The sequence below is a fragment of the Zootoca vivipara genome, chromosome 7, assembly GCF_963506605.1.
Source record: "Zootoca vivipara chromosome 7, rZooViv1.1, whole genome shotgun sequence".
Lineage (NCBI taxonomy): Eukaryota > Metazoa > Chordata > Lepidosauria > Squamata > Lacertidae > Zootoca > Zootoca vivipara.
The window spans coordinates 88,720,904-88,739,803 of NC_083282.1; the positions used below are offsets into that span (position 1 = coordinate 88,720,904).

The following is an 18,900-nucleotide window of genomic DNA, read 5'->3' on the forward strand; positions in this document are numbered from 1 at the left end:
GAAACTGCAGAACTCACTCCCACAAGAGACAGGGGTAGCAACCAACTTGGATGGCTTTAAAAAGGAGATTAGGCAAATGGGTGGAGGAGAAGATCATCAATGACTGCTGGCCATGATAGTGGCTATGCTCCACCTCAACAATTCAGGGCAGTAATGCTTCCAGTTGCTGGAAACCACAAAAGGAGAGGGTGCTCCTCTGCTCAGGTCCTGCTTGCAGGCTTTTGATAATCATCTGGTTGGCCATTGTGAGAATAGCATGCTGGAACAAATGGGCCACTGGCCTGATCTCCTTCAGGTAACTAATATATCCATGCTTCCTTTCATGTCGCTTCCTTTCCACCTGTTCCATGTCATTCTGAAGACTGCCCTGTCCTGGACTCCATGGAAGGTTCTCTGCAAGGTAAGCTGCCGGCTTCTTCCTTGTTTTTTCAAAAAGAGAGAGAGCCTTCCTCTCTTGGTTATGCAGTGTCTCAAAGATCTAGGTGCTGTATAACAGATACAAGGGGGTGCTGGAAACATAATCAAACCCCCTGCAATGCAGGGATCCTACCCACAGCCATCCCTGGGTGGGCTCAAACCACCAACCTTCTGGTTAATAGCCACTGAGGGACATTAGGCCCTGCCCACAAGCTTACAACCTGACTGGAATTCTCTATAATTGACAATGAGGTCCTAATTAATGGCATTTGGTTAAGCCTTAGAATTGGGGTTCAGGACTGTTGGCCAGTGGCCTGAGTTATGCACCACTTCTCGGGGAAGCGGTGGGTTTGCTCCCCCCACCAAGGGCAGGACTTTGCATGTGGCCCATTCAGGGTGGCATCAACCCTACTTTTGATAGCTGGAAGCTACACCCAAGCCCTAGCAGCATGAGTGGAAGAGCAGAGCCATGCTTGCTATCTGCCAGGAGCCCAGGCTGCCATATTGAAAACACAGCACGCAAGTCAAAATTAGCTGGGGGATTTATTGCAATACAAATAATGAGCCTCAGACGCCTAACTGCATATCCGATTATGAATCAGTTGACCCTTCTGAGGAGTGCTTCCGGGTATGGCAGAATATCCTGGACCTATGACCCTTCCGTTTCTGACTTTGTTTTCTATCTAAGACCTTTCCCATACGTCCACTCCTTGGGTTAACTAACTCCCCTTCCGGTGAGGAACTGCTCTCCCTCCCGCCTTCCGAAACTGCCTGTGCTTCCAGAGTGAGTAGGTTTCTCTCTAGCACGCTCTCTGCATTCCTGTCAAAGTGAGGGGAAGCTGAGATACGACTGTTTGCAGCTGCCTGGGAAGAATGCAAGTCTCTCTCATTGCCTGCTTCTTAACTCATATCATGCTCTTATACCTTGGGCAGAAGTGTCCATGAGACTATCCTTGCCTAGACACCAGGTTCTGTGTTGGACTCACCCTCTGATACCCATGCAGTGGAGAGATCAAAACACATGGAATTGGCTCCCCGCTTCATACTGGGGCGGCATGCAACAAATGCTTTCTCCTCCAACATACTGGGGCTGGCAGTGACGAAATGGAGGGGGCCGGACCATTGAGCACAGCTCCACTCTTCCCCTCACACAGCTACCACTGGACTACCATATTTCCACGGAGGACTCAGGTATAGGGTTCAAGTCTTTGGCATCAACGTTGCTCCCCATTTGGGTGCGGATTTGTGCAGGCAGATTTAGCTAGAGATAAAGAGAGTGAGTTGCCCTTGCTGCACATTGGCTTTATCTGCCTGATGTGACTGATTGGCTGTGTGATGATGTTGCTGTTATTAAGGAGAGTAAGTGCTGTTTTAAGGGACGCATGTGGCGCTGTGGGTTAAACCACAGAGCCTAGGGCTTGCTGATCAGAAGGTTGGCGGTTCAAATCCCTGTGACAGGGTGAGCTCCTGTTGCTCGGTCCCAGCTCCTGCCAACCTAGCAGTTCGAAAGCACGTCAAAGTGCAAGTAGATAAATAGGTACCACTACAAGCGGGAAGGTAAACGGTGTTTCTATGTGCTGCTCTGGTTCGCCAGAAGCGGCTTTGTCATGCTGTGGCCACATGACCTGGAAGCTGTACTCAGCCAATAACGCGAGATGAGCGCCACAACCCCAGAGTCAGTCATGACTGGACCTAATGGTCAGGGGTCCCTTTACCTTTTAAAAAAATGCTGTACAAAGAGCAGCAAACTAGAATGAAAAAGGATACCCTTGTGGGGTAGGGGGTTATTTCTGGAAATGTTTTGCCATCCATTGTCCCTCCCTGTCCTGATAGCACCAAAAATGCTTGCTTGAAAACATTCGGCTCAGCCCTTGCACTAATGCCTATTACTGAGCATGTGATCCCGCCAGAGAAATCCAAGGGAGTCTTTCTTTTACGAATATTCCTCCGCAACTGAAAGGATTTCACAAACAGAATTGCTTAGTGCCTCAGCTGCGCTCCTTTGACCTATTCCTCTTGATACCAACCGTATAGAGCTACATATGGTCTACAGCTGTGGCTTCAACTTTCCCTTGATAACATTATTAACATTTAGTGCAAACTTTAATTGAGATGAGAAGATTCTGACGCCGGGGTCTTCTGCAAATTTTAATCCCCATACAACATACTGCCATCTTGATAGATCAAACGTAGAACTGGGTTATGGGGAAATGAACCTGGTGGAGGCAGGATATTGATTAAAAGCCCCCCTTCCCTTCTTTTTATGCGTCCCCTTTACTATTTATATAATTATCTCCTTTCCAGTTGTTCCTTCCTCCTGCCCGCACCCTGGCCTCAGCTTTCCATAAATTCAGATAAGCGAACGGGTGGGGGGAGATTGCTGATTGCAAAGCCTGCTTGCATTAAAGACTTTAGAAAATGACTCATAGAGCTTTAATGAGAAGTCGGCGAAGAGGGAGGAAGCTCTGAGGGACCGGGGATGAGGTTCCCCCCACCTTTTTTCTTTTTTTGTGGGAGAATATGTATTCGCCATGCAACTCAGGTCAACCCTCACTTAGCAGTTTAAAGGGTGTGGGGAGATACATGAAAATGGGAAAAGAGCAGTTTAAATTTCTGCCAGGATTTTGTTCGTTACAACGCGCAAGCTGATGCTATTTGGGAGCGACTGTGCAAATCTTTATGGCCGACTCACCTAAACTTCACATATACACACCAATTGGAACAATCCACCTTGCCCAAGAGCTGATGGAATCCCATATTCTAAGAACTGGGGTTGGAACTGGGAGCCCTGGGTTCAAATCCCACATTTGCTATGGACTTCTCACCTGATTTTCAGCCCCTCTCTCCTCCCCTCCTTTGTGGCGATTGCTGCTTTTAGTACAGACAAGGCATTCCACTATATTCCTGTTCTCTGTTTTCTCCAGGTTATGATATGATGGAGGTGTTTGGACTGATGGAAAAGGAGTATGCCTCCATCAAAGGAGTTGCTATGGAACCCTACATCTTCCTAGGAATCCACACTTACACTCTTTTCAGGGATATCCAACTGACCCGGAAGACAAGGTACTGTGTACGGCTCCCAGTACGTTTCCGAGCACAATTCAAAGTGTTGGTGCTGACCTTCAAAGCCCTGAATGGCCTTGGCCTTGTATACTTGAAGGAGCATCTTTAGCCCCATCGCTCAGCCTGGACACTGGGGTCCAGCTCCGAGGGCCTTCTGGCGGTTCCCTCACTGCAAGAAGTAAAGTTACAGGGAACGAGGCAGAGGGCCTTCTCGGTGGTGGTGCCTGCCCTGTGGAACGCCCTCCCATCAGATGTCAAGGAGATGGGAGGGCGTTCCACAGGGCAGGCACCACTTTATCACTCCTTTATCATGGAGATAAAGAACTACAGTGGTACTTCTACTTACGAATAACTCTACTTACGAATGTTTCTACTTACGAATGGAGCTCCGTCCGCCATCTTGGATGCGGTTTAGATAGGATTTTTTCTGCTTACGAATTTTTAGATAGGGTTGCTTCTACTTACGATTTTTTTTCTCCCAATGCATTCCTATGGGATTCGACTTACAAATTTTTTCGACTTACAAATGTGTGTTTGGAATGCATTAAATTCGTAAGTAGAGGTACCACTGTATTTGACTTTTAAAGACACCTGAAGGCATCCGTGTACAGGGAAGTTTTTAATGGCTGATGTTTTGTTGTGTTTTTAAAGTTTTGTTGGTCAGAGTGCCCAGAGTGGCTGGGGCAACCTACTGAGACGGGTGGCATATAAATAAATAATAATAATATTACGTGGGAAACTGGATTAGGAAGTGATTGCAAGGTTTATGGTGCACAAAGGTTTCAATTTTTAGCAGCGTGGGGTGACAGAACCACTTGCTGCTGCTGTTTCTTAAGCCTGTTTTATGGGTGATTGCACGGTCTTTATCATAGCGGGTTGCTCCTTTTCTGATTTTGTGTCATGCCTGACACTCTTGAATTTTGCAGGTCACTTAGGGACTTTGGGTGGAATTCAACTAAACAGCCCTGTCAGCAGAAACTCTGCAGAAGGACTTCCACTTGCACAACAGGGCTTTCTCCCCTTCCCTTGTGCCCTCCTTGAAATTGGCTCCGGCAGGGGTCAGGAGGATGCCCCCCACCCAGAACAACATGTGAGGGGAGGAGAGGGGAGATCATTCTGTCTGGGCAAGCTGAAAACCTTTCACAGACAGAGTGATTGGAAGGGGCCAGCGAGCTTTACTTAAGAACATAGGAAGGTGTCTGATATCAAACCAGACCAATGGTCTATGTAGCTTAGAACTGTCTGTAACCAGGGTTTCCGACAGGAATCTTACCCAGCCCTGCTTGCAGAAGCCAGGGATTGAAGCCGAGGCCTTCTCCATGCCAATCAGGTGCTCTGCCACTGAGCTACAGCCCTCCCCTCTCAAGCAACCTGATAATTATTAGTATCATTGGGTGGGGGGGGTGTTTCTGGGGTTCTGGCAGAAATGATCTCCGCTGCACAGAAAAACAACGACTGGAGTTTGAGGCTCCCACGCTGGTGGATTCGGGTGGAAGTTCAGAGTTTCTTTCAGAGGACAAAGGAGGTTGTTGCTTTTCATGGAATCGTCTCTGCGCAGAGGCCCATAAATTGATTTCTGAAATGCCTTGGGATAAATTGAGGAAGCCGCTTAGCTATGCCGCCAGAGCTAGCTGAGGCACTGGAGATGTTTCATCAGCAGGGCCTGATTCGAAATGCATAGATCTCATCTCAGTGCTTCTACTTTCGCTATCTCACACTCAGTGGTAACATTAAGCAGCCATCTATCCGGCCGTCAGATAAGGCAAATGGATCTCTGCCATGTGCAGTTTTCTGATGACATGCCTAAGAATTCCCCTTCTCCTTGCAGTCACTTTGGGAGGAGCAAACAAACTTTCAACCCTCTTTTAGAGGAAAGCATTGCTGGGAGTGCCCTGTGGCTTCCTCCTTGACATGGAACCAAACTTACCTTGTAACTTTCATTGCACGGTCAAAATTAAGGGTGTCTGATTTTCTAAGTTTAACCAGCAGCCATGGAGAGGGGGCAATCAGGATTGGGGCCACGGCACATGAGGAGGAAGTTAACCCTTACCAGAACCACATGAAACTCCACCCTCCACCCTTAATTCACCAGGGTATTCTCTTACATTGCGTGCCTAGGTGCAGATCCCCTGCCCCTCCGGGAGTCAGTCTGAGAGCAATGATTACACACGACAACGTATTTTGGGATTAAAATGGCCACAACTTTATTAACAATTTCAGATGTAGGAAACCTTGGCTTAGGCACTGGGCGTGTATTCCTCTCAGTCCCCCATGCTGGGGCATTGAGGCACAACAGGGTCAATCAGAACAAAGGGGGGGGCACTGCAAAACGTGTGTTTACACAGCTGGGCTCCCCTTTCCGTGCAGCTGAGGGGAGATCACCGACCGCCATTTCAGCGTTTGGCCAGGGACTCCCCTCGCAGCTCCCCCTTTAACGGGGAACCCTGTAACGTCACTGCAGGAGGGGTGAGTCACCATTTCACACACCCCTTATTCAATTGATAGACGAAAGGATTCCACCCAAGGGCCAAAACCGCCACCCAAGACCACAGAAATCGCGGTCTCGCCACCAAGAAAGAACCTGCTAGAGGCTTGCCAACCACTCCTCCAGGCCATGCTTAACATCGCAGAACCAGTGTTCATTCCCGCACGGGGTCATGTGCACCCCGTCAGGTCTGAAAACTTGGATTGGTATTATCAGGGTTTTAGACTAGGATCTATCCTAGCCCTACCAGGAGATACCAATGATTTAACCTAGGACCATCTGCATGGACACCAAATGCCGGACCTGTGAGCTATGGTCTTTTCCTACAAACCTAGTGTGCTTGCTTGTGATCATTCTGTAAGCTGGCCATCCGATTACCCTGAGGACATCTGCACCTGTTCATATATACTGGGTCAACTTTGCCACAGTTTTATGGCCTTCTGCAAGTTGTGCAGGTCTCCATTAATCGATGACTTTGGAGCATGACTTTGCTTGTCGAGTTGCCTCCCAGAGTCTTCTCCGTAATCTGGGGTTTATAATGGCCCGGCATGTATCCCATTTGATTCTATTATTGACTACAGCTTTGCAAAGCAAGACAGACTGGATTATGAAGAGGCAGGCTGTAGCTTCCTTTTTAAGTTTAATTGCTGAAACATAGGGATAATTTTAATCTTGTTTAAAGAAGCAAAGCTTCTTAACATCGAATTGTGAGATTCCACAGAGTACCCTTAGTCAAAATGTTCAGAGACTCAAGTTGGTTTGTTCATGTAGCCAGAATATGTGAAGACAAAGAAGAAGAGGAAGGCTTGCCCTTTCAAGGGCATGGTGCCATTTTTAAAGATGGAGAGGAAGCATGAGCGTAAGACCTGACCTTTGGGTTACATCCATGCATTGTTAATTGAGCATGGGTCCCAAAAACACCCACGGGACAAGTTAGTCACAATTCAAGCACCACTGATTTAAGTGCAACTAAGATCCACTTGCTTAGTCTGATTGAACTCATTGCCATGAAGTTAAGAACTAGCAACTATCACATCAAGGAAGCCGGTACATGATGCTCATCGTATAGATTACTATTATTTATTAAATTTGTACACTACCCTATACCCATAGATCTCAGGGTGGTTCACAACATAAAATCACAATATATATATGGTATATAAAAACAAAACAAAACGCTGCACCCCGGTGCTCACCACAATTCTTTGATTTGATGTAGTCATAGAATCATGGAATTGTAGAGTTCAGTTCAACCAGAGCAAAGACAGTATAAATTCAGCAAAAGAGGCGGGTCCCACAGAACAAAATACCTTGATGGCCAAGGGCAAGGGTAAAGAGGTGTGTCAACAACAACAACAGCAACAGCAACAACAACGTTATTATTTATTAACCACCACCACCACCCCCCAAAAAATCTGGCTGGACTACCCCAGCCACTCTGGGCGGCTTCCAACACATATAAAATCATAAAATCATGCAGCAAAAGTTGTACAGTGAAGATGCAGCTCTGTGGGGAGGGAGTTTCACAGCTTATGGGCTGCCCCAGAGAAAGCCCTCTCTCGGGCCATTGGCACCCCACACTTCTGAAGGCTATGGGAGCAGCAAGAGAGCTCCCCCTGATGATCTGGGCATGCAAGATGGTCTGTGAGGATGGATATTTCGGGCCTATGCCGTTCAGGGCTTTCTCCAAATCTGGCAGCCAATTTGGTTCCTTTTGGGTAACTAAAACCTCAGGTAGGTTTTAATTGTGTTCAGTCTTGCCATGGCACCAGGGATTAACTCTTGGAGGCCACTCCAATGTTCTCTGCTTAGAAGAGCTTTTTGTGTCTTCACTTATTTCCTCAGTGAAGTGTTTCCTTCTGGGATGCCAACTGAATACACTATCACTTTCCTCCTTCGGCTCCTGCCAGAGAGCCCCCGGGAAGCCTTCGCTGTGTGGCAGATAACAGATGAGGACTTCCAGCCTGTACTTGGCATCATACTTGACCGTAAGGAGGTTCATCGATCATTCAGCCGGGAGATCTGGTTGCTACCAGGGGTGGGGAGCTGAGCCAGAATTTCCCGGAAGACAATTTTCTGAGAAAATTCCAGACATTTTTCTTTTCCTTGTGTCACCTAGACAAAGCAGCCGCTTGGCCAAATTCTCTCTGAGTATTCTGCACTATTTGTTTGCCTGTTATGATCAGGCAATGCATGAACAGGCATCACATCAGCGCCAGACATCGAAAGCGCGTTTAATACACCTTTAAAGCACACGGCTTCCCCAGAAAAAAACTGGGAGCTGTAGTTTTGTGAAGGGTGCTGGGAATTGAAAGCTCTGTGAAGCGGTTCCCATGATCTTTTTTGGGGGGGTGGGTGGGCAACATGCTTTAAATCTGCATTAAATTTGCTTTAAATGTTTGGTGCGGACGTGAGCCTAAACTGCCCCAGAATGATGGCTGGTTCAAGATGCAAAATGGCAGCCATCTGCATACATGATTGCTCTTTGCTGGCACTCTTTGCAGCATCAATGCCCTGCTGCAGGTCGGGAATAATGGCATCAGTGAATTCTTTATTCAAAGAAACAAACAGATCAGGAGGCCAGGCCTAGTGAGCACAGCAACTCTTCCCAGCAGATCTTGCCCCAATGAAGCAGTTGCAAGGACTGATGGTCTCCACCTTCCCACAGCTCTCCTCCTTCCCTGGGTCTTTCCCAAGCAATCTGAGACTTCATTGGAGTGGCTGTCTCTGCTCTGCCCACTTCATACCTCTTCTGGTCCTGGGAAACCAAGGTGGAGGGGAGCTGGTTGCAGCAGGAGCAGGAGACCCCCCTGGCTTCTTCAGCAGCCTGCCTGATCTCTGCATCTTGGCCCTGTCCTCTCCTGCCTCCACTTCTGCCTCTGATTCTGGACTGCTCCCTGCTACAGCCTCTTCCTGCTCACTAAACCCTGTTACCTGTTAACTTCTGGCATCCCTTCCCCTCAGTCATCTGCCAATCTTCTCCCTCTGACCACCACCAGTCCCCAGGCTCTGAGCCTTCATCCCTTGGGGGTTCCCCAGTTGGTGCTCAAATGCAAGATATTTTTATTCATTTTGCAAAATATGTGCCACTTAACTACAATGGTAGTTGTCAGTCTTCAATTAAAATGCCTCCTGGAATTTTTAAGAAGAATTCAGTAGGCACTGGAGGTTCAATAGGAAACATTCTAATGACTGGTGTACATGATTCATATATTTTCACACATACAATATGATTCCTGTAGCCCAGGGGTGCCCAAACCTTTTTCAAAGAGGGCCAGATTTGATACGTGAGGGCCGACCAAAGTTGTTGAGCTTTATTTTTAGGATTGAAGTTGTTGAGCATATACTGCCACAGGCGCTGGATTGAATCGACCGGCAGGCCAAATTAGGCCCCTGAAATGGACTTTGGACATGCCTGCCATAGAACATCTCTTGAGATGTTGTTCCATTCACCCAGATTTTCGGTTCTCAAAAGTGTGTTTTCCTATTTTTCTGTTGTTACTTCAGCATGTGCAAAGCCTATAGTCCACTGTCCTCTTTGGTTTTCTTTATAACCCCTGGGTTATTTGTCATCTTTTCCCCTCTATAGCCAACAAGAAATCCTTGATATATTTCCACCGTGACTATGAAGCTGATGTCGAGGAAGTCACCTTTGACCAGCAGGAAGTGAAGAAGATATTCTACGGCAGTTTCCACAAGGTCCTTTATCCAAAGGAGAAACCCATTCAGGATATATATATATGTATATATATATATATATATATATATATATATATATATATATATATATAGTCTTCCTTTCCTCTCTAAATAACGATTCTAGAAATATCCTTGGGACATTTGCTAACCTGTTGGTGCCGAGATACTAATGAACAATGGGGTGTGTGCCAGCATAATAATGAATTACTAAATCACTTCCTGTCTGCATGCATTAATCTAGGTAAAAGTACGCAATAAGTTTCCAAGAAGATATGCAGTAAGGACACAGGCACAACCTGCAAAAAGAAAATAATAATAAGGATCCTGTGACTCAGGGATTTAAAAATGACCTGAAAAATTAAACTGACGCAATTAGCTGGACCTATAAAATGACCTTATACTGAGTCAGACCACTGGTCCTCTGAAGCTAGAATTGTTTGTTCTAATTGGCAGCAGATTTGCAAGGTTTCAAGCCAAAATGTTTCCTAGCCTCGCTGTTTGAGATCCGTTTCAACTGGGGGTGCCGTGGCATGAATCAGGGGCCTGCTGTAAGCGTAGCATGTGCAAAACACTGCCGAACCTTTTGTTACGTAAATACAATAATTCCATAGACCAAATTATCATATGAGTGGAACATATTCTGAGAGATTAAAGTCCAGTGGATAGATCAAGAGATACAGTCTATTCAGTTCTTATATTAGCAATACCCACGATGTGGAATGCTTATATCAATCTTGTAGTGTTCCACGTGTCTATGGAATTATATATTGTGACATATGTTGAATTATTTTTTGAAATAGAAGTTATACTGTTAGATACAGCCTGTTACGTCGTGTGTCTCGTTACCAGTAAGCATAGCATGTGCGCTACCAGTGAGCTGTAGCTACTCAATATTACATGTTGTGCATGCACTGCCTTTTTGTTTTTGTTTGTAAATACATGCAGGTCCTGCTATCCAAACACTCGTTTTACGAAAACTCACTTATTCAAGCACCAAGCATTAGTACCTAAACCTCGCCATACACATTGCAGATTCAGATAGCCAAACGGTTGGACCTGCGTGTAGTACTCTAAACAAATAAGCAGTCTTAAACAAGCCTTCCTTCTTTGTGTTTTGCTGGTGGGAGACGGGGAGGAAGGGGGGAGAGTTTGGTCAAATAAGAGAGCATTTTTTACTTCATTGTTTGCCTCTTGCAAGGTTTGAGAGAGTTTTCCTGCTTTTTAAAAATCATTTTGGGTACAAACGTCTATGGTTGGGAACACATTAAAAAAAATCCCCATAGGCATCAGTGGAAATGGCTGACTCGTTATGTGAACACCCGCCTAACGAATTATTTCCTGAGAACACACTATGTTTGGGGAGCAAGATCTGCATGTATATACATACATGCACATTGCACACTATATTTGTGGCATGCATCAAATGCAAACTTTCATAGGTCTTTGATTGGATAACCCGGGCCATGACCCTCTGCCTTCTTATTCCATTTATATTATTTGCTTCTGGAGTGTCATAACACCTCTCTTTTGATTTCTGGCTCTCTTAGCCTTTTTGCTTTGGCAAGTCAATGACCTTCGCAAGGAATATCATCTGTGAGTCCACTTTGGTCAACAGCCGTGATTTAAAGAGGCAGGGCCCAGTATTTCTGGGCGCTTCTCAAGCTTAGCTGGGTTTCAACTGTGAATTATTTAATGCCTTACTGAAGCCAATTGGTTCTCATCTTACTGATCTTGAATTGACTTGTGCCTTTGACAACGCCTGCTTTACAGAATTGGCAGGCTCTTACTGAAAGGAGGGGTGGATGGCAATGCTCTCTCTGTTCCCTTCTCCTATTTCCAATGTTTTCATCTCTCTGCCTGGAACAGGCACTTCCTCTATCTCCAACCGTCCACATTCCTCTTCTACTTCCAACTTCTCCACTAAGACATTTCCTTTTAGAAAAAACCTTTCCTGGACCACCACTGCCGCTTCACTTCCTCCAATGTGTTGCACTCTCAGTTTAGGTGAGACCCACATCTTGTTTGCTCATCCGGAGGTTGCAAACCACCTCTGCACATTTTCTTTTCCATGCATTACACCAGAAGCACCAAAGATGAAAGCATACAGTAATTCAGTTCCTCCTGCCTATTATGCATGGTTTCATTTTTTGCGGCTTGTTACATAAACTCGGGATCAGATGAGCCGAGATTTCTGATACACATCCTGAAGATGTTTTTTTTTTGGATGAACTCCTCATGAACATTTGGAGAGCTTTTGTCCTTCCTTAAGAACGTTTTGCAAAACGATCTCTCAAAATTATGTATTTCGGAGCCCTTCGATAGCGTGGAGAATTCTGGGTGCAACTGTGGATCCTGTTTTAATATTTGTGAATATTATTTTAATAGGGTGGCAGGATACCATGCTTTGTCTAGTTTCTCTCTTAGTCCATCATTTCCAGTATGAAGTAAAAAAATACTGATTCATGCAGCATCAACTGAGACAAACTTTTATTAGAATTTTATTCTCGCCCCCCTCAAGGGAAAAAAAATCAGGAAAATGCTGCCTCCATTTTTACACCCATAAATAGCACAGATAATTTTTGGAGGTTGTTTTTGGCCATAAGCTTTGAGTGGACTCTCTTCTCAAAACACACATCCTTTCAGGACTGAAACTCTCTCCTTTTCCCATTGGCTTGGGCTGTGGCCCATTTGTCAGAGCACAGCATTCGTCTGCAAAACAAAGGCCATTACATTTTTTCTCAGCGATAGAGAAAATCACAGTTTCTTCCTCTCCCAGTTTGCTTTCCACTGAGTGCCAGTGACCAGATTGCAGGAAGAAAAAGGCATTTGGAAATACAACTGAAATTTTCTGTTTAAGAGCCCATTTGACACAAAATGCAGTTGGCTACCTTTCCCTAAAACTACTTCTACTGCAATTGGTAGCCACTAGGGATTATTATTATTATATTATTATTATTATTATTATTATTATTATTATTATTATTATTATTATTATAAAAATACATATCATGGGACAAATCTCATTTATCTCCTACAAAAAACAACTCCATTGGAAATGGCTTAGACTGGAGCCTAGTTCATACACTAGGTCAACAATATCATGGACTTCAAGACTCTTGATTGCAACAAGGAAATCTATTGCTCTGCCATAGATCATTAGATGTTAGACAGGAGTTCTATCCTAGCCTTCCTGGTATGCTGCTTTTCTATGTGCAGGGAAAGTTTGCTTTTAATAGGGAAACACTCCACAGCGCGCGCGCGCACACACACACACACACACACACACACACACAGAGGACACATTGAAAGTGCTATGGCTGCCAGAGTTTCCCGTGAAGAAGGACCAATGGTTAAGCCACTCTAAGAATTATACCTCTCTGAAGAGAAATAGGGGGCATCTGAACAACTCTTAGCACCCAAAACGAATGACAGCTCCCAGAATTCCTTGGGGGAAGCAAGCCACAAGTGTTTAAAGTGGCATTGTAGTGCTTTAAATGCATGCTGTGTGTGTGTGGACTGGTGCTGTTCTACCCCAGGGAAGGGCAGACTCCTGGTGTGAAGGATCTCGTATGACTTTTACTTGAACCCTAAGATCCACCAACCAGAGTCTCGTGCAAGAAACATACAAATTAGAATTAAAGAATTCTGGGCCGCAGAATTTGTTTGGAGTCCAAGAACTAAACAGGACACACAGTCCATGCAAAATATCTTCTCATGGTGACTGCCATCCAGCTTTCTTCATTTCAGCAGGATGATTTGGGACGTGGAGAGCAATTAAACCATTAGCAGAAATCTTTGCTGATCTGCCAAAAAAATTACCTAGGTATCTGCTTTCTGCCACCCCCTGCTCTAAATCGTGTCGTGCCCCTTATTTTGCCAGGTTGTGTTACGGTGCATCTCCAGGCCCCGTGGTGCAGCTCAATGAAACTATTCTTGTCTGCTGAGCAGGTGCACCTATCCGTGAGCCGTTCCAGGGTCAGGCTCTATATCGACTGCAAGAAGACAGCGGAGAAATTGCTTGGGACTTCGGAGAGCATTTCGACGGCTGGCTTTGTCATGCTCGGGAAGCTGACCAGGACGCGAGGGCCACGGAGCGGGTCAGCAGCGGTGAGTTCCGTTTCATGTGAGGGACCCTTCCTTGGTCCAGGTCAACATGTGCTCTTGGCTGAAAGATGTAGAAGCACAGGGCAGAAATTGCAGGAGGGAAAAGTGCAGGGTGATGCCCGTTCATCATGTGGCCCTCCTTGTGGATTCGAAACCAAGAATTATTCTGGCACCCCTGTAGACTGACTGAGTTGGGGCTCTTTATTCCAGAAGGGGGACCAGTGTCCCCAGTGAGGTGTCCCTAAAGCTTGTGGGAATCCTTTCCAATGCTCTGGGTTGTGTTTTGGTTGCATTCTGCTATAGTAGAACCCTTGTTTCCTACTAGGTTTTACTCAGAGTTACCGTATTTTTCTGTGCATAAGACTAGGTTTTTTTCTTGAAAAATTAAGCTTAAAATTTGGGGTCGTCTTATACATGGATAGTGGTGAGATTTGACGGGTGATTGGTGGCTGCCGCAAGCTGGAGATTGTCAGTGGCGTTTGGGTGGCTGATTGGTTGTTGCGGCAAGTTCCACAGGCTATTGGCTGCTGCGACAATTGGGCGGGTGATTGGCGTTTGCTGTCAGCGAGCAATCAGACGATTGGTTACTTTGTTGAAGTGCGTGCAATTGGCTCTTTTGGTCCCGCAGGTGAGCGATTTTTGACAATCCCCCCCAAAATTCAACAAGTCTGGGCAACCCCCCCAAAAAAAGCTCAAGAACGCTGGGCAATTCCCCCCCTTTTCTCAATTTGGAGTCCCCCAAAAGATGTTATAGATGGAAAAGTACAGTAATTGACCTAAGTCAGAGTCTCCCATCAGCATGCGGATCTGTGCTTGTGCAACAGAACTTTCCCCACTCTTCTCCCCCAATGTACACCCTGTGCCCTCCCCTCCCTGAATCTGCTCTGGAGATTTGGGGGCACCTGTAGAATAGCTTTTGGCGATATGTGGAGGGTGGAGAGAGGGGAAAGTTCTGATGCACAAGCAGAAATCCGTGATAATTATTATAATCAGAGCAACCACTGAAAAGGCCCTGTTATACCCTTCACTCTCTGACAGTGACTAATAGGAGGCAGGGGCAGTAATCCACATAAGAGTCGCAGTTCCTCACTAAATCCATTAGTTGTGGGATACGACTGATTTTTGTAAAAAGATTTCTTTGATTCAAGTGAGCTATTAAGTTTATCTTGTAAATGAATATTATTCCAAAAAATTGCTATGTGATGCTGATTGACAGCAGCCTTGTTAGATTTGCGGTGGGGTGTGTGCAAGGGGAGCCTCAATCATTTTTTTCTTTTTCTTTTGCATCTGTTAAATACATATGCTGCATATTACTTTTTGGCATCTTTAACAAATCTGAATCACTGAAAAGTAGCTAAGGAACAGCTTTCCTCAGAACTACTGCCCCCAGATAGCCAGAGTGCCTGCCTCATTATTAGGTAGATGTAACTATTAAAATACCCCTTTGAGCTGTAGAGCTTGTTTTAAGTCCATTTGCTACTCAATACTTACCCTTTGTCCACACAGTCAGTCTACTGACTCATAGTGAAATGCACAATTTTTTTATTTAAAAACAAACCTTGATTGGATAGAGAGCTTTTATGTTACAATATTTTTAATAGGGCTTGCGAAGCTGCCCTCAACTTGATTCGCCCTCAATATTTCTTGGCAAACTTTCCGCGAGTTATCATGCTAGTGGTACTCATTCTTGCATGATGCACATTCTTGCCTTGCCCTCTGGGAACTGTAGTCTAGTTATAGCATCTACCACACATCCCCAGCAGCGGTGGAAAGATGCTTGCAAACTCAACCACAATACTCAGATCATGCATAGCCAGGAGAAAGGGAGGTCTCAGACAGGAAGATGGGATGAACTATGGAACAACATTTGTAAGGTGTGGCCAAGATTCAATGGGGTGGTGGTGGTCAAGAGTCAGTGGGGGGGGGATCTCCTCCAGCTGAATTGCAACAACAGCATAACTAACTCCTGCTATTGCCACCTCCAAATCTCACTTTTGAGGGTTTGGGGAAAACCCAGACCAGTTCTGGGGACACAAGGGGTGGGGGGCATGTGTGCGAGATGCAGGTTTGGGACCCAAACAGTCTAAACCACCAAGTTTCTTGGGCTTGCCGATTGGAAGGTCAGCGGTTTGAACCCCTGTAGTGGGGTGAGCTCCCGTTGCTCTGTCCCAGCTTCTGCCAACCTAGCAGTTTGAGAGCATGCCAGTGCAAGTAGATAAATGGGCAAGAAGGTAAACAGCGTTTCCGTGCGCTCTGGTTTCCGTCACGGTGTCCTGTTGCGCCAGAGGCAGTTTAGTCCTGCTGGCCACATGACCCTTGAAGCTGTCTGCGGACAAACGCTGGCTCCCGTGGCCTGAAAGCGCTGCACTCCATAGTTGCCTTTGACTGGACTTAACTGTCCAGGGATCCTTTACCTATGTGAGCAAGAGGAGAGGGAGGGCGGATTCCATTGCCCTTCTGGAAGTTCTTCTGTAAGCACAAGGATTAAGTTGGATGCAAGCCAGAGCATTTCTCGAAAGCTGTCTCTTTTCTGGTACCATTTTGTTTGCTGAAACCGTGTGGTTTCAGCACACCTCTACTCTCTACACATAACTGGGAACCCAACAAAGGCAGGGCTCCCGAGAGCCCCCTGCGCATGCAGCTGTGTACATGGAGTTCCTCTACACCAGTTTTCACTGCCCTGCTGGCTGGGTCTGAAGAGAGCTGTAGTCTAAAACATCTGCTGGGCCCAGGATGGTGAAGGCTGTTCAATGCTAGAGAAGTTGTCGGAAACCTTTGACCCTCCAGTTGTCGCTAAACTACAATTCCCATCATCTCTGGTGATTGATCATCCTTACTATGAGTGATTGGAGTTGTACAGTGCTACCTTGGTTCTCAAACGCCTTGGTACTCAAACAACTTGGAACCCAAACTCTGCAAACCCGGAAGTAAGTGTTCTGGTTTGCTAACTTTTTTGAGAAGCCGAATGTGCCTCGTTTAGAGTGTTATGCTTCTGATTTGAGTGCCATACTTCCATTTTGCGTGTTACGCCAAGCTCTGTCTGTTTTGGCTATTTATTTTGCGTTTTTGTTTTTGCGGCTTTTTCTTTTTCTTTTTGTGACTGTGTGGAACCCAGTTCAGCTACTGATTGATTGATTGTGTGTGTGACTGCAGTACATTGTTTATTGCTTACATTTTATGGGTTAATGGTCTCATTAGAGAGTAAAATTCCTGTTAAATTACTGTTTTAGGGGTTGTTTTTAAAAGTCTGGAATGGATTAATCCATTTTGCATTACTTTCTATGGGATAGTGTGCCTTGGTTTTGGAATGCTTTGGTTTTGGAACAGACTTCCGGAATGGATTACGTTTGAGAACCAAGGTACCACTGTAGCTCAGCAACATCTGGAGGGCCAAAGATTCCACCACAGTCCAGATGTAGAGCATAGACATTCCAATGAATGCACATCTGTTTGGCATGGAACCAGCATCCTTCTTTTGTAGGTATATAAATTCTCTTCCACTGGGCTTGAATGCATGCAAAGGGCTAGTGTCTCCAGCTGTTATTGGGTGGATAGTATGACGGATGGATCTCTTCTTAGACAGGCTGGCTTATTTATTTCAGGTAGTTTCTTATCTTACGTATCACCTCCTTTGAATGGCAACAGAGTAAAACTTTCATTTTGTCTCTGAAACCAATTACTGAGCCGCCAGGAGAAGGTGTTGAGGAAGAAGTGAGAACTCCAACATTGCTGTTCCTAAGACTGACGGGCTGAATTTAAGTAGGAAGGGTCTTCCAGCTTGGTCACTCTGAAACCACTGGCCATTTTTGCCATTGGACCAACACAGCTCACAGACATTGGGATTTATTTACTTATTTTAATCACCATCATTATTTTTTCTTTAAAAAAAATAAGGCTTTCAAAATTGAACAACAAACAAACAAACCTCAGAGTTCTGGCTTGGGGAAAACAAAGATGCTAATTATGTTTGCTGCCTCTGTGCGAACAAGCTGGAGTTTCACAGCAGACAGAAAAATCTTGGCAGATACACATCCGTGGGTTGGAGGAAGAGGAGATGTTATTCTCAGAGGTGCCTTGCTGAGGCTCGGTAGGAGGTGATTAGAGGTTTTTTTTTTGCTTCCGTTTCCATATTTGGAAAGATTTGAGGCGCTATTTCAGGAAACTGAAAGTTTAGTTATCTGTAGCTCTGTCCTTCCTTAACCTTGTTCTTCGTCCATTGCAATCTCTATTCATATTATTATTAATAACAGAGGTGGGCCAAATGAAGCCATCAAACCTTGCTATGTAACCTCTGGGCTCTCCCCAGCTGCACCCCTCACCGTCCTTGATTTGCACCCTCCTTGGAGTGTTTTTTTTTTTTTTGCCAGGCTGGAATGTGTCCTTGGACTCTGATAATGTGTCTTGCCTAATATTATCATCATGCCCCGTCTTTGCCCTGATGGCACTTAAGGTGGCTTACAGATAAAATTAGGACCTGCTGAAAACGCAGGGAAAAAAGACTAAAAACAAAACAAGACACACTGATAATTGCAAATATATACATATGTAAAATCTGTTAAAACCATACAAATAATTACCATAAAAACAGCACAGCCACAGCCCCTTCATTAAAAGCAGTTAGTTCCCAAAGGCCTGTTGCAACAAGAAAGTCTTCACCTGCTAGCTGAAGGACAGCAAGGACGGAGCCAGTCTAGCATCTCTAGGGAGAGAGTTCCAAAGCGGAGCCACCACCGAGAAGGCCCTCTCTCCTTGCTTGTCCGGATGGAGGATAGAGAAGGGTGTGTGACTGTGTAAAAGTAAGAACATAGAATCATAGAATCATAGAGTTGGAAGAGACCACAAGGGCCATCCAGTCCAACCCCCTGCCAAGCAGGAAACGCCACCAAAGCATTCTTGACATATGGCTGTCAAGCCTCTGCTTAAAGACCTCCAAAGAAGGAGACTCCACCACACTCCTTGGTAGCAAAAGTACAAAAGTTTAAAGTAGCATTATTTGCTTCACTCACTTTTACTTCTTGCCCTGCCCGCTGCTGTTGTGTGGCCCCCAGAAGGTTGCACAGAAGGGAATGTGGCCCTCCAACTGAAAACGACTCCCAGCTTCTGCTATAAGAGAGACCACGGCACATATGGGC

At 45.4% G+C, this 18,900-nt stretch overlaps 1 protein-coding gene across 1 annotated transcript in view; it reads left to right on the top strand.

The window, feature by feature from the left end:
• Positions 1-18,900, top strand: part of COL20A1 (collagen type XX alpha 1 chain) — a 100,514-nt gene that overhangs the window by 50,498 nt on the left and 31,116 nt on the right. The window contains exons 21-25 of the mRNA XM_060277347.1: positions 362-400; positions 3,342-3,480; positions 7,811-7,953; positions 9,555-9,664; positions 13,613-13,771. Of these exons, the coding sequence (XP_060133330.1) occupies positions 362-400; positions 3,342-3,480; positions 7,811-7,953; positions 9,555-9,664; positions 13,613-13,771 (590 nt within the window). The remainder of the gene's footprint in view (positions 1-361; positions 401-3,341; positions 3,481-7,810; positions 7,954-9,554; positions 9,665-13,612; positions 13,772-18,900) is intronic.